The 13,394-nt window shown below is 48.8% G+C and overlaps 1 protein-coding gene and 1 long non-coding RNA gene across 3 annotated transcripts in view; one reads left to right on the plus strand and one right to left on the minus strand.

The window, feature by feature from the left end:
- Positions 1-358: 358 nt before the first annotated feature.
- Positions 359-13,394, plus strand: part of Prdm6 (PR/SET domain 6) — a 102,580-nt gene continuing 89,544 nt past the window's right edge. For both annotated transcript variants that reach the window (XM_021150657.3, XM_085833553.1), the window contains exons 1-3: positions 359-586; positions 1,086-1,704; positions 10,050-10,357. In XM_021150657.3, the coding sequence (XP_021006316.1) occupies positions 1,101-1,704; positions 10,050-10,357 (912 nt within the window). In that variant the 5' untranslated portion in view covers positions 359-586; positions 1,086-1,100. The remainder of the gene's footprint in view (positions 587-1,085; positions 1,705-10,049; positions 10,358-13,394) is intronic.
- LOC110284775 (uncharacterized) lies at positions 7,309-9,975 on the minus strand. Its single transcript, XR_002376981.2, has 3 exons — positions 9,931-9,975; positions 9,425-9,696; positions 7,309-9,176 (listed from the first exon to the last, which is right to left on the minus strand). It is a non-coding gene; the product is annotated as an uncharacterized LOC110284775 (long non-coding RNA).

Raw genomic sequence — 13,394 nt, forward strand, 5'->3', positions numbered from 1 at the left:
TGCTTCCCCCCCCCCACACACACACTCTGTTCCTCCCTCCTCTCTCCCTCCCTCCTCCTCCTCCCTCTCTCTTCCCTCTCCTTCCTCTCTCTCCTTCCTCTCTCCTCTCTCTTCTTCCCTCCTTCCCTCCCCTCCCTCCCCACCCTCTCCCTTCTTCCCCTTTTCACTCTCCCTCCTCTCCTCTCCATCCACACGCGCGCGGTTACACACACACACACACACAAACGCGCACACGCACACACATGTATTTGGTGCTGTCGTAAAACCCACGTGTCCAGCCGAGAGGCTGCCAGAGCAGAGCCCAAGCTCCGAAAGCGGCCGAGCGCAGCAGCCAGAGGCGACTCCGTCCCGCGTCCTCCCGCGCTCCGGCGCTCTCTGCGGAGCCGCTCTTGCGCCCTCCGCGGGCCTCCGTGTCCTTTGCCGGCGTTCCGGGGAGGGCTCCAGGCAGCGGGGTCTCTAAGGCTCTCCGTGCCCTCCGGCTTGGGGTCATGTAGCTCACCCGGGGCTCCCGCTCACCGCCCCGTGCACCGAAACGGCCTCCCGCACACAGGAACGCTAGCCTCCGCCGGCTGCTCTCAGTCCCCAGGTACCGTGGGGCTGGACCGGGGCTGCGATGCGTGGGCCCCTTGCACCAGGAGCTTGGAGGTCTGGGGCAAGGGGCGGGGGGCGAGACTGTCCCGCCTCCCGGCGCCTGAGGCCAGCGCGGCTCCGGCGCTGCGCCACTTCGCCTCGGGTTGGCTCCAGGGCGCTTGCTGGGGGCGGGGGGTGGGGGGGGAGACGTCCTGCCGGGAGTTGTGCCGGAAAGCGCCGGCTCTTGGGGTCCCAGCTGAGCGGGGTTGAGAGCTGGGTTCGCAGGCTGCGAGGCAGCCCCGTGTGCACGCAGTCACCTCCGCGCTGCGCGCCCAGGCTTCCGAGTAAACTTTGCGCCCGGGAGGAGTTGGGAAGCCAGGGCCGTGGTGCCGGATCCGAGAAGGGGGGCTTCGGTGCTCCACCCAGCTCCCTGCGATCCTCCCGCACGCCCCGTCTGGTCCAGACCCGGATCCGGCTCACTCTGCGCTCCTCCTCCTCCTCTGCCCCCCCTCCAGCTCGAGGCGTCGGACATGCTGAAGCCGGGGGATCCCGGCGGCTCGGCCTTCCTCAAAGTGGACCCAGCTTACCTGCAGCACTGGCAGCAACTCTTCCCGCACGGAGGCGGCGGCGGCGGCCCGCTCAAAGGCAGCGGCTCCGCGCTCGCCCTGGGCGCGCCACAGCCCCTGCAGCCACCGCCACCGCCGCCGCCTCCACCTCCCGAGCGCGCCGAGCCTCCTCCGGACGGCCTGCGGCCGCGGCCCGCCTCGCTCTCGTCTGTCTCGTCCACCCCGGCTCCTTCTTCCACCTCTGCCTCTTCTGCCTCCTCCTGCGCCGCAGCCGCAGCCGCCGCTGCGCTGGCGGGTCTCTCAGCCCTGCCGGTGGCGCAGATGCCAGTGTTCGCTCCTCTAGCTGCTGCTGCGGTGGCCGCGGAGCCACTGCCCCCAAAGGACCTGTGCCTCGGCGCCTCCTCGGGCCCCGGGCCGGTCAAGTGCGGCGGCGGCGGTGGCAGCGTGGGAGACGGCCGTGGCGTCCCACGTTTCCGCTGCAGCGCCGAGGAGCTGGACTATTACCTGTACGGGCAGCAGCGCATGGAAATCATCCCACTCAACCAGCACACCAGCGACCCCAACAACCGTACGTAGCCACAGCCCTTGCTCGCCCGCTCTGCCCCGGGTGCTGGCGACAGCAAGTAGTGGTGGAGAAGGCGGGTAGGGTCTCAGGAAGGTGACGCGGGTGAAGGGTTGGGGATCTTAGTTCAAGCCGCTGCCCCGCGCCACCCGGATCACTATGGAAAAACTTTTCTGGCGTCTGAGAAGAGAGGGTTGCTTGGGTGTCACCATGGTCTTCTGTTTCTCCGCTCTCATCAGACCCCGCTTTACACCTACAAGGTTGTGCAGCCCAGCGTTCCGGGCCAGGCGGGTATTGGCAGCTGGCGGCCGGGATTGCCCCGGTGAACCCAGTATGGCCTGATCCGGACTAGGGAGCATGGAAACCAGGGTTTGCTTCTCAATCTATGTTCCAAGGAGTTAACGGTGGCAGCTCATTTTCGGGTCCCTTGATTATCGAGGGTTTCCGAGCGGGATCTCGCAGCAGTAGGGTATTTTGTTGTTGTTATTTTATTTTTATTTTTTGTGACAATGAGTCAGTTTCTTCCTGAAGGTAAGTATTATTAGTCGGGCTACTTTTTATTTAGAAACGAAGGAAAGTGGGTGGGGGGGACACCCTCTGAATAAGAAGAAAAATTTCAATCTAGAGACAGTGTCGTTCTTTGCAGATCCTGAATTCTCCAGCAACCCTTGTTTGCAACCCGTGTTGCTTTCTTCGTTTAAATAATTTGTTTTATAAAGTTAGAAGTGATGGCAATTTAGCGAAAGAAACTTAGCTCTTCCTCAAGTAAATGGTGACTGACTAGGTACATATCAGAACATCCCAAGCTTTTTGTATTCACGATTCTAAATTTCTGTCTTAAGATGGTTATATTCTGATATTTCGAAACAAAACCCTCAATGAAGGATTAAGAATGCGTGCTGATATGCATCTGTTACTTCTTGGTAATTTCAAGAATTATAACATGTTAACACTTAAAGACGGGTGTGTTAAGTAATCTCTCCAAACCTCCCAACAGAATCTTAAAGCAAGTGAGAGAGAAAGAGTGAGTTACATTACAGTAACGCTCACCCATCGATTTTCTACAATCCATTCTTCATTTGGCTTCTGTATAAGAAAGTAGATCATAAATATGTACTTTTATTCTATTTTTAATAAGTTGCTCCCTGCAGAATGTCTATCACACCATAGACTTCTTGATTTCTCACCAAAACGAAATAATATGATTAGAATATGATTCCTAGGTTGTTGATTTGATTTTAAGAAAGAACAATGGGCATGAGACACATGATTGAGGCTTGTCACTCTTCTTCAAAGAGTTATTGTGACGGAGGTAGCAACTACTAGCCAAAGCACCAAATACAAAGGTTGAATTTACCTTTTTCAATTCTAGCGTCTGAGGGTAAAATATTGGTTTATGATAAGAGTTGCAGTTCCATTTTTGTGTGTGTGTGTGAGTTTAAGAAGACTCGTATATTTCAGGGTTTCAGACGTTTTATGAAATTGCATTGTCTTAATCGAGTTCAAAGATGTGTGTTTTCTCGTGAATTTCTTCCAGATGTTGTCTTACAACCAGTTCTTTTAAAAGTGTGAAATAGAAAACTTGGCAGTAGTTCTTATTGCGAAGCGAAATATAATCATTGCTGATTAGGGGCACCTTATCCAACCTTGCAGTCATTTCTCTATATTAAATCTGGGTTGGAAAAGATACCAACCCTGGCTTTGGGTTGTGGGGTGTGTGTGTGTGTGTGTGTGTGTGTTTCACAATGTGGCAGTGAAACTTAACATATTTTCACTAGAGAAAGCATCCACCAATCAGAGAAAGAATTAGGAGTGATTACTAATTGACATATGGATATGAACCAGTTTGTTACCTAGATAACTCCCCGGAACCCAGGTTGGAGAGAATTGCTTGTGATTTTTATTTATTCATAGTTTGTTAATGGTCTGGTATCTTCTTTTAAGTCAAACAGACTGATTGAGTGTTTAAAGTGCAGGAGAAAAGACAGGAAGTGAGATTGTTACACCTCTCTTTGGTTGCTAATTAAAGGAACAGTTGGAAGGAAAGGAACCACAGCTCTGGGTACTGGGAAAACAACCTCTGGTCCTGGGCAAGTAAACTTGGCACTCGCTTAGGTGTATGGTGTGTTTTGAAGATGAGCAGTGACTGGGTTTAATCTAACTAGGCGTTTCAAACAAGTCCGAAATGCAAAGAATTAAAACTTTTCCAGAGGCGTTGGGTGTTGGTATTTTGGTTCCTTGAAAGACTGAAAACAAAAGCTTCCCCTCATTTTTGTACTGTATGGGGATGGGCGGGGGGGGGGGGTTAGGGGAGGGAGGCAGGAGAGAAGCTGAAGTACTTTTAATTTTTCACATCTAGCTTTCCCTCCTCCTCCTCCTCCTCCTCCTTCTTCTTCTTCTTCTTCTTCTCTCTCTCTCTCTCTCTCTCTCTCTCTCTCTCTCTCTCTCTCTCTCTCTCTCTCTCTCTCTCTCTCCATTTCTCTTTAAACTTATTTTTTTTTGTAAAGTTAAAGCAATCATTTAGCATAGCATCCCTTTGTAACTTTGTATTTAAAGTAGCGTTTAGTCTCTTCTCTCTTCTCTTAGTAGGCAAAAAAGAACCTTCACGTTTCTTCTCTTCCTTTTGCCCATGGTTAGTAATGTGCGCTGGCCACACCTTAAGACTCTGTTTGGCACAAGTGGCAGATGCCATGGTCAATGTGCTTGTAGCTCTTTCCTACCAGATTTTCAGTCATGCCAAACACTCGTTAGCCCAAGTGAGCTCCTTCTGTAGGTTCCTGCTATTGACCTGACTGCAAGGGATTGAGGAGACAGACTTTGCACCAAAGCTCTCAGGGTGTTGCTTGCTGCCCTCTCCCTTAAAAGTCAAGTGTTGCGATGTGTAATCCATACACAGCCCTTCTTTGCTGCTGGGTTGCCTGAACCCTTGGGGCTGCATCCCAGTGGTCTCTTCTCCAGTTCTGGGCAGCTGAAGTGTTTTCTGAGCCCTTATTAGTACTCCTGGAGGATGCTGAGAGGCAGTCATTGGGCATGTCTGGAGTATGAGTAGAGAATCCCTGATCATCTCCACAGAGTTAGCTTTTCATAATTTCTTTGGTGAAGACCGACTGGCTACATACTGAGAAGTAGGCTGGAAATGAACCTGTTCTGGTATCAAGGCATAGAGTTGGGTCATGCTATACTTTCTCAGCGTCGGGATGGGGATGCTTTTGAACCTTTCTGATTTAGGAAAGTACTTCCATGGCAGGGAACGGTTTTGGGAACCATGGCTGTGCAAGGGTTGCAGGCTTCGTTGTTGGCAGCTTCCTATTCGCCAAAGATTTGGGGAAGAGTAGTGAAGGATTCGTGTGCATTGTTTTGCAGGGTGCTGTACTGGGGGATGGGGAAACTCACGTGTTTCTAACTTAATCCTAATCTCTCCCTGCTTCATTGTTGGAGCACTTCTTGAGAAGCTGTGAGTTCTTAGTGCCAAGAACACACACCCTGTTTTACTCCCATCTAGTATATTGGCAAGCGACTCAGACCTGGTTCCCTGGGAGAAGAGACTTCAGTGTTGGTGTGCAGGCTTATTATATTGTTCTATTTTTCTTTTTCTTGAATTTTTTTGTATACAGGCCCGACCCCACCTCGTAACACACATGATTTAGCTATTTTACATCATTCTTTATCCAGAGCCCTGAAACTGAACATAAAGCCATATATTAGATTGAGGTTAGAAGAGGTGGCGACTGTTTATTTAAGGTGATAAAATGGTCCATCAGCAGTAATCTCCATCGATATGTGCCACCAGGAGATGAAGGATGAGGGGACAAGCCACAATTAATTGCCCTATAGTTTTGTAGGAGAGAGTAGAGCCAGCCCAGACCCGCTTCGATCTTCTCTCGCTGCTCCTATTCATCATCTCTGCCTTGTATATGGCGGCCTCGCAGGGGCAGAGGGCGGCCAGGTTTATCTCCGTGCAATATTCTCTCACCCTCACACCCTGGCGCTCTCATTTAATTTATTAATACAGTCACCAGGAGACAAATAAAATCCACATTTTCTCCCTCCCTCCTTTTTTTCTCTCCCCCTTTGTCTCTTTCATTGGTTCCTGGGCCAAGCCAGCAGGCTAGGCTGAGAAAGCCCAGGGGTTTTTTGCATGCTGCCGGCAGCCAGAATCTTTAGAGCATCCCAGGCAGCCAGAATCTTCAGAGCATCCCAAAGAGCTAGGCCATGACCACGGGGCTTTTCTTCCTGGGGGCCATCCCTGGGAGCCCTTCGAGGCTAGAAGCTGGATGAGGCCTTTAAACAGAATCCTTCGGAGGGGAAGGCATATCTGGTCAGCTGTGCATCACTCTTTGTCAACATCCTGCATACGGGAACGCAGGGCGTGACTGAGCCCTCGAGAGTAATTCAGAGTGAGGCTCCTGGCTGGCCCGGCTGCCCCAGGACCCCCCAGGCCACCATGCCCCCTCCCCCAGGGGCTTTGGACTCTGAGTTGCCAGCAGGCGGCACTCCGGGGACCGATCAATGCCTCCTGGCCCCTCAAGGCTTGGCCTTCTTGGCCTAAGGGCTGCGACCCTGTCTGCCGCTCAGAAGGATTTACAGCCTGAGCGGTATGGCTCAGCAGGCTTCTAAGTTACTCTTCGGTTTTCTTAACTGAGGGATGGAAGAACGGAGGTGGCTTCTGCCTAGTGTGGAGTAAGCCTAGTGTGGAGACACTCCCGGACAAAGCTTTGTGGAGAGAGCCCTACTGGTGCCCACACTCACCTCTCAGCAAGCCCCCTGAAATGTTTCACCTTTCCTTAAAATGAGAAAATAGACTCGCTGTTCTGCTTCATATAGTGTTCATTTGAAGTGCTGGGTTTTTTTTTTGTTTTGTTTTGTTTTGTTTTGTTTTTTGTTTAATAGTACATGTAGTTGAAAACAACAACAACAAAAAACCTCTGAAAACATTCACACAGTAAGAAGGATTGAAATGAAGTGAAGGCCTGTGGGCAAGAGCCAGTAACCCACCTTCACCCTCTTTCCTTCCTCACACCCACTAGGCAGATGTGCTCCCAAAGAGATCTTGCTGTAATTCCATACTGCACAGTGACATTTGAAAACATCGTGTGTATAACTGTAAACTTGTACAAAAATACCTGATTCTTAAGGCCTGGACTGCCTTAAGAAGGGAGAAGTTAGAGGACCTAGCTGGTTTCTCTTTCAAACCGTTCTATGTGGGTGTTTGTGGCTCACAGGCTAGAAAACACTATGTTTGCCAACTTGTGACTGTGTGTCAATCTCGAGAAAAAAGTCACTTGTTTAAAACTTCCCCAGGCTCCTCTGGGGCCCTGAGACAGGTTAGAAATAAATATTTTTCAGTCCAAGAGATTTTGCATGCGGTAAAAAATGTTGGAGACAAGACATAACTTTATTTTGATGGTAACTGCTCAACTTTTCTGGCAGAAATATTTTTACATTTTTATTAAGACACATATTAAGTGAGCTAATTAGCCTGGATGAGGCTTGTCCACTTTTCACTTGTAGGATATAGTCTTCTAGATCTGGGGGGAGCCTTAGGGTTTTTTGTTTGTTTTTTGTTTTTGTTTTTTGGGCTTTTTTTTGTTTTTGTTTTTGTTTTGTTTTTTGTTTGTTTGTTTTGTATACTACAAAATGCTACTTTTAAAGTATGCTGTGGAGAACAATCAAACCTACCTAACACACTGAACAGGGAGGGCTTCAGAAATGAGTTAGCTGTCATTCATTCCAAATATGATTGAAGTGTGCTTCTTGTCTTTCGTGGGGGCAGTGACTGGAGTTAATTGCTTCTAATCGGTTTATCCACATACATGATGCGATGCTACGTGTAGAGACGTGGGAGATGATAGAACTTTTGGCACAGGCTATTAGGTAGTGAGGTTCCCCCGCCCCTCTGTCTCTCAGTCTTTACTTAATTGAATGAACCAGAAAAGAAAATCAGTCAAGTACTCCCTGGGTGACTTATATTTATTTTCATGGGCACGTTGCCTTTTCTCATTGTCATTTTTTAAGAGCTGTTTTTTTTTTTTCCCCCTCAGGTGGTGAAAGGTCATTTTAACGTGTCTGTGAAAGCAGACATCTTGAAATTATGGGTGCTGGCTATTTACTTTCCTATTCTTGTACTTTAGCTCCCTCAAGCCCATGAGTGTGGAATAGAGCACTACCTCTATAACTATAACTCAATCATGCCCGAGTTCTTTTCCTGGCCCCCACATGGTTACATCAGTAAACTCTTTCAATTCTATTGATCGAGTCATGAGTTGGTATATAAAATTCTCCTTGCCCTCATTAGTCTTCCTCAGTCTCTGCCTTTGAAGGCTGTGGAGTCAGGCAGAGTGAAATCTTTCTGCTGTCTCTTTCCAGTTTCTTGGCCCTTGGTTCAGTAGCAGTGTTCTCAAAAAGTCTTTTGCTTCATCTACAAAAATGGGAATTGTGGCACTTAGATACCAGAGTGGCAGTTTGCTGCAAGGCAGGCACATGGCACATAGAAGGTACTGGGACAGGGGGTAATATTGTTGTCCTTTTGTTTCTGCGGTGTCGTCTTCGTGTTGTTGTTCACAAGTAAAGGCATGAGAGGCTGAGTGAAAAAGAGATGTGTTTCTGAAGAGTTGGGGTGAGTGTCACCCACTTCCGCATCTAGGCCCTGGGGTCAAAGGTGGAGTCTTGAAAAATCCTCACATTAGCCTGGGATGCTGAAGAAGGAGAGTTATCTTGGTGTTAAGGGAGGCACAGAGGCATATCTGAAGAAACAGGGTGTTGGTCCTCCAAGAAGTCTTGTAGACAGCCACCAAGGAGTTGTAACCAACAGGTTTCCTCACTCTTTGGGCAATCGTAGCTGGAACAGAGTGGCTGCTCACTGAGGGGAGGACTGACCTGGAAGCACCTCTGGTCAGATAGGATGCTCACATAGTCAACCATTGATACTGCAATTGTCCTGGCAAGGGTTCTTTATTCTGGGTTGTGACTGAATGTTCCTTGTAGAGAACCCTTCCCTTATAGCACGTTTCTTGGGTGGTTCACAGTTTCAGCATAGACAAGGCACATTTGGAGTCATCTACAAGGGCTAATTGCCATGGAGACAAGGGGGAAGGTGCCAAGAAGCTGAGAGAGCAACTCAGGTACCCTGCTACCGGGCTCTTACCATCTCCACCAGCACAAGAGCCCCAAGTGATAGGGTCAGTGCTACAGGGCTCCGCAGCAGAATAACCCTGGGCGTCCCCAGGGAGGCTGGACTCAGGAGGTTGAGTCGCAGAGGCTGGAGTCCTCTGCAGAGGCCTGCTGCACCAGGGAGCAGACACAGCGGCTCCGCCAGGCCCATTAATAACCCTTAGGCTCTGCGATTCCGACAGCGTGATCGCTGAAAGCTTAGTTCCTAGTGGCTGCCTGGCCTTTTCCGCCTAGGTCCAGTCAAACGACACTGGGTGCCCTGGAGCAGCGTGCCTGGAGTGTAGGAATCTCCTTGTGTGACGTCTGCCCTGGGGGAAAGTCAGGAACAGCTTCAGCAACAGCTTCAAATAACATAATCTCATTTAATTTGGGCTCCGGCCTTCCGTCCTGCTCAATGGAATCGTTACCCCGATCATTAAAGACCCTTTACCTCGATCCTTAAACGTTCTATTTGGTTTGGTCTCTGGGAAGAACTTGTACACAATCACAACTGACATTTCCCCCTCCCGCCTCCCCCCCCCGCCCCGGTTTCCCCCTTCCCCGTTCCCCCGCTCACCTCTGATGGGTGAACTCGCTGGAGTGGGCGCTGGACAGAGACTGGGGTCCTAACTCCTAAAGGACCAGGATTGGAGCTTGCGCTCCCAAGGTAGTGTAGGAAGCTTCGGAGTCCAGTGTTTGTACCTGTCACTCCGGCTTTGATAGCCGAAGAGCGGCATCAAGTACACTATCTTAGTCATCCGTGCACTATCTGCGACTTTGTGAGATAAATGGTCGGATGAGAGACAGACTTCTTCAGGGAGAGAAGATAAGCACACCCTGAGACACTGGCTAGAGGGAAGGCAAAAGAACGAGTATTGGGTAGAGAGATGCAGGCAAGCTGGACGGGAAGCAAAAGTCGCGGTCTTGCACACCTGGTTAGCCAAACCTAGCATGTAAGCCTTGCGTGGATCTTAGTAGGCGTATTTGAGTGTTCCAAGTCCCCAGGAGGTGGCACAAGTCCCTTCCCCACTCCCTGTGGCGTTGGCGCCCTTCTGGTGTCCCATTCCCCAACAGGTGACTTACCTGCTGCAGTTTAGGGAGTTTCCCGAGGATCACCCTGTCTCCCCCCCCCCCCACCCCACCCCCCAAAAAAAGACCAGGTTAACGTTCTCCCTTCCCTCCTTCCCCGGTGTCACCCACAGGTTGCGACATGTGCGCGGACAACCGTAACGGGGAGTGCCCCATGCACGGGCCACTGCACTCGCTGCGCAGGCTCGTGGGCACCAGCAGCGCGGCCGCCGCTGCACCCCCGCCGGAGCTGCCCGAGTGGCTTCGGGATCTGCCGCGGGAGGTATGCCTGTGTACCAGCACGGTGCCAGGTCTGGCGTACGGCATCTGTGCGGCGCAGAGGATCCAGCAGGGCACCTGGATTGGGCCCTTCCAGGGCGTGCTCCTGTCCCCGGAGAAAGTGCAGACCGGCGTAGTGAGGAACACGCAGCACCTCTGGGAGGTAAGCTGCCCGAGCTGATCACCCAGCCTGGGCCTGGTCTCAGGACTTCACCCTCGGCCCCTGGAAACTCACCCTATCCCCACCCTCAGCCCCACTGGTGTAGAGAATACATTCCCCTGTCCCGTGGAGGACTGACGTCAGAAGTTCCAGCAGGAGGGATGCTGGACGAGTGTGACTTGCCACGGGAACTGTTGGCTCTGGAAATCAGCCACTTTAACCTGCCTCGGTTCGAACTGTAAAGGATTAGCCCCTCGGGCTTCTAAATCTTCAGGACAAAAGGAACCAGCCAAACACTCAGAGATTGAGCAGGGGCAGAGGTAGAGTAGAGCCAGGTGACCTTTATGCTAGGTTCCCAGCTCCTCCCATAGGTCTCTGTGCCTGGAGCGGCAGCAGAGAGAGGGCAGAGTTAGGGTAATTTTCTCAAATGAAAACAAGTTTATGTAGATAAGGTGGAGTGCTTGCTTGCCAAGTAAGAAGGAGTTGTTTCTCAGCAGCACTTAAACCGGAAGGTTGTGAGAACGCCTTTAATTCTAGCACTAGGAAGGTAGAGACAGGAGGGTCAGAAAAGTCACTTGGGCCAACATAGCAATTTTGGGGCCAGTTTTAGGTCTCCTAAAACTTCTTTTTCTTATAAGTGTTGAATGTGAGAGACCAACATGTTCTAAAACTTTGAAAGTACCCAACCTCCTTGGTGAATGATATTGTAAATCAAAACTTAAAAGATTTGGTTTCTCTTCTGACAAAGTGAAATTGTACAGCTTTCAACCAAGTAGATTATCAAAACATGAGAGGTAATGGCATTTTGGTATAAATGAATCTCGACTATTATCTTAAAATAGTGTGTCTGAAAAAGCCCTAACCTGGAGCTGCTTGATTATTGAGGTCCATTCCGGAAGAGCCGGGATTATAATTAGTTATGAAATATTAGATACAGGAGCACAGATGCTGAGGTAATGGGAATCTTTGGCCAGGCAAACTAACGGAGGAGGAATCATCAGAAAAGTCAGGTCCTTAATTGCTGGGGACCAGGTTCTCTTTAGTGCACTTTGGTAGAGTGCTGTCTCAGTAACAGTGTGCTTTCTGGCTACGTGTGGCTCAAAGGCTTGTCAATGTGACCGCTCTTGGGGTGAGCTGTCCCACTAAAACTTCCAATATCATCATCCACTTATATATTTGTTGGGTTCCCTCTGGCCCAGGAGAGGGTGCTGTGGAAAACAGAGCCATCATCCAGAACCCTCACCACGTGACTACTGGGGTCAGGGGGCCAAGGGCTTTGTCTTCAAAGTCTCCCTTGATGGAGGAGAAATGGCCAAGAGAGCCTGCAGCCCAGCAACCCAAGGTGAGACCTGGGCAGCCCATGAGCCTCCTACTCTGTAGTTACCCACTGAGTTCTGGATCCAGTTTCCTGATCACTCCTAAACATTTTTGGGAAAGCAGTCAGACACTTTTTGCCTTTCTGGATGGAATCCTTGAGTGAGGAGGGGAAGGGGGGCATATTTATGTCATTAAATGAGGCTTTTCTTAAAAAACAAACAACTGACAACAGGAAAGTTCAGAGACGGAACGAGTAAAACAGGGCAGGAGAAAGGGGCTTGCCACTTAACTACTTGGAGGTAAAAGTTAGAGCTATTGCGTAGCAAAACTGACAAGCAGGACATAATGAGCCCACAGATGGCTTGGACACCTTCCTCGATGGTTTTCCTGTCTCGCTAATTCAGTTGTAACCTCCTGTGCGCTTTAAAGTTTATGATGTCCACCCATGCACCCTGCAGGCCCCAGCGCTGTTATTAAGGACTCCACTATCACATTGTTAAAGGCCTGCTGATGCCTCCCAGGGGAACCACGGAGCAGTCCTGGTACAGATATGTTCTATCTGAAAATGTGAAAGTGAATCCCGTGTTCTTGCCCTCTGATGCTTGACTATTTTTAGACTTTGGGGAGGACAAAGCTATAAATGTGGGGAAAAAAATAGTTCTTTTTTTTTTTTTCCTAGAAGGCTCTGAGTGATTGCGATGTTGGCAAGAAGCCACTACACATACAGACTTCGACAATACATATTAACATTGAGAACTATGGGACTTTTCTGTTATGCTTTTGATGAGTACATGATGGGGGAAGAATTTTGTTATAGTAATAGGATGGTTTTTCTTTTTTTTCCTTGATATCTCCATGGATTTAAAGTGAGTTTCACCTGTTGTTTGGGTTATGTGAGTTGAGTGTATTAGGAAGATATATAAAGTTAGTTCTTTGTGTAAAAAAAAAAAAAAGAAGTCTACTAGGTTTGTGCTTGAGTGATCTATAGGCTTCTACTCCTGTTTCGGAACACAATCTAATTTTTATCAGTCCTCTATAATAATAATTAGGATGACATACATTTGGCAGACTGAGGGGATATTAAAATTTCAGCCATGTAAAACGTCTCCTGAGAGATGGTAAAAAATGTGACTGGCTGGGGTTATTTAGTGGCAGTAACTATTTGGAGTGACAGAACACTTTTTAAGATAGGCATAGACTTTTATTGTATAATTACTTTTAAGATAGGAAGTATGAATGTCTGGGAATGTAGCTCAGTCGATAGAGTGTTTGTGCACAATGTATGAGAGCCTGAGTTTGATCTCTAGCACAATATAAAACTAGGCATTCTGTGGGAGGCAGAAAAGAACCGGGCATTAAGGCCAGCCTCAGCTACAAAGGAAGTTTGAGGACAGCCTAGGCTATGTGAGACCCTGTTGTAACAAAACATTAAAATAAATAAATAAATAATGACTTAATAATTTTAAGCCTCGTGATTTATGAGACATAATCATTTGAGTCAAAAATCACTTTTAATAACAGGGAAGCATAAACATTAAATTGCCCTTTAAATTTTTAGACTTCAAGTCTGCATTCTATTTATTCTGAAAAAGTTTACTTGTTGTTTATATCAGATAGAATATGTGGGCGGAGTCCACTAGAGATCTTCACAGGAAAGGCTTCACAATAATTTTTTTTTTTTAGTGACTCACACAATAATTATTCACTTAAATAATATGTTAGA

Source organism: Mus caroli, unplaced genomic scaffold, assembly GCF_978045245.1.
Source record: "Mus caroli unplaced genomic scaffold, Mus_caroli_1 scaffold_19, whole genome shotgun sequence".
Classification (NCBI taxonomy): Eukaryota; Metazoa; Chordata; class Mammalia; order Rodentia; family Muridae; genus Mus; species Mus caroli.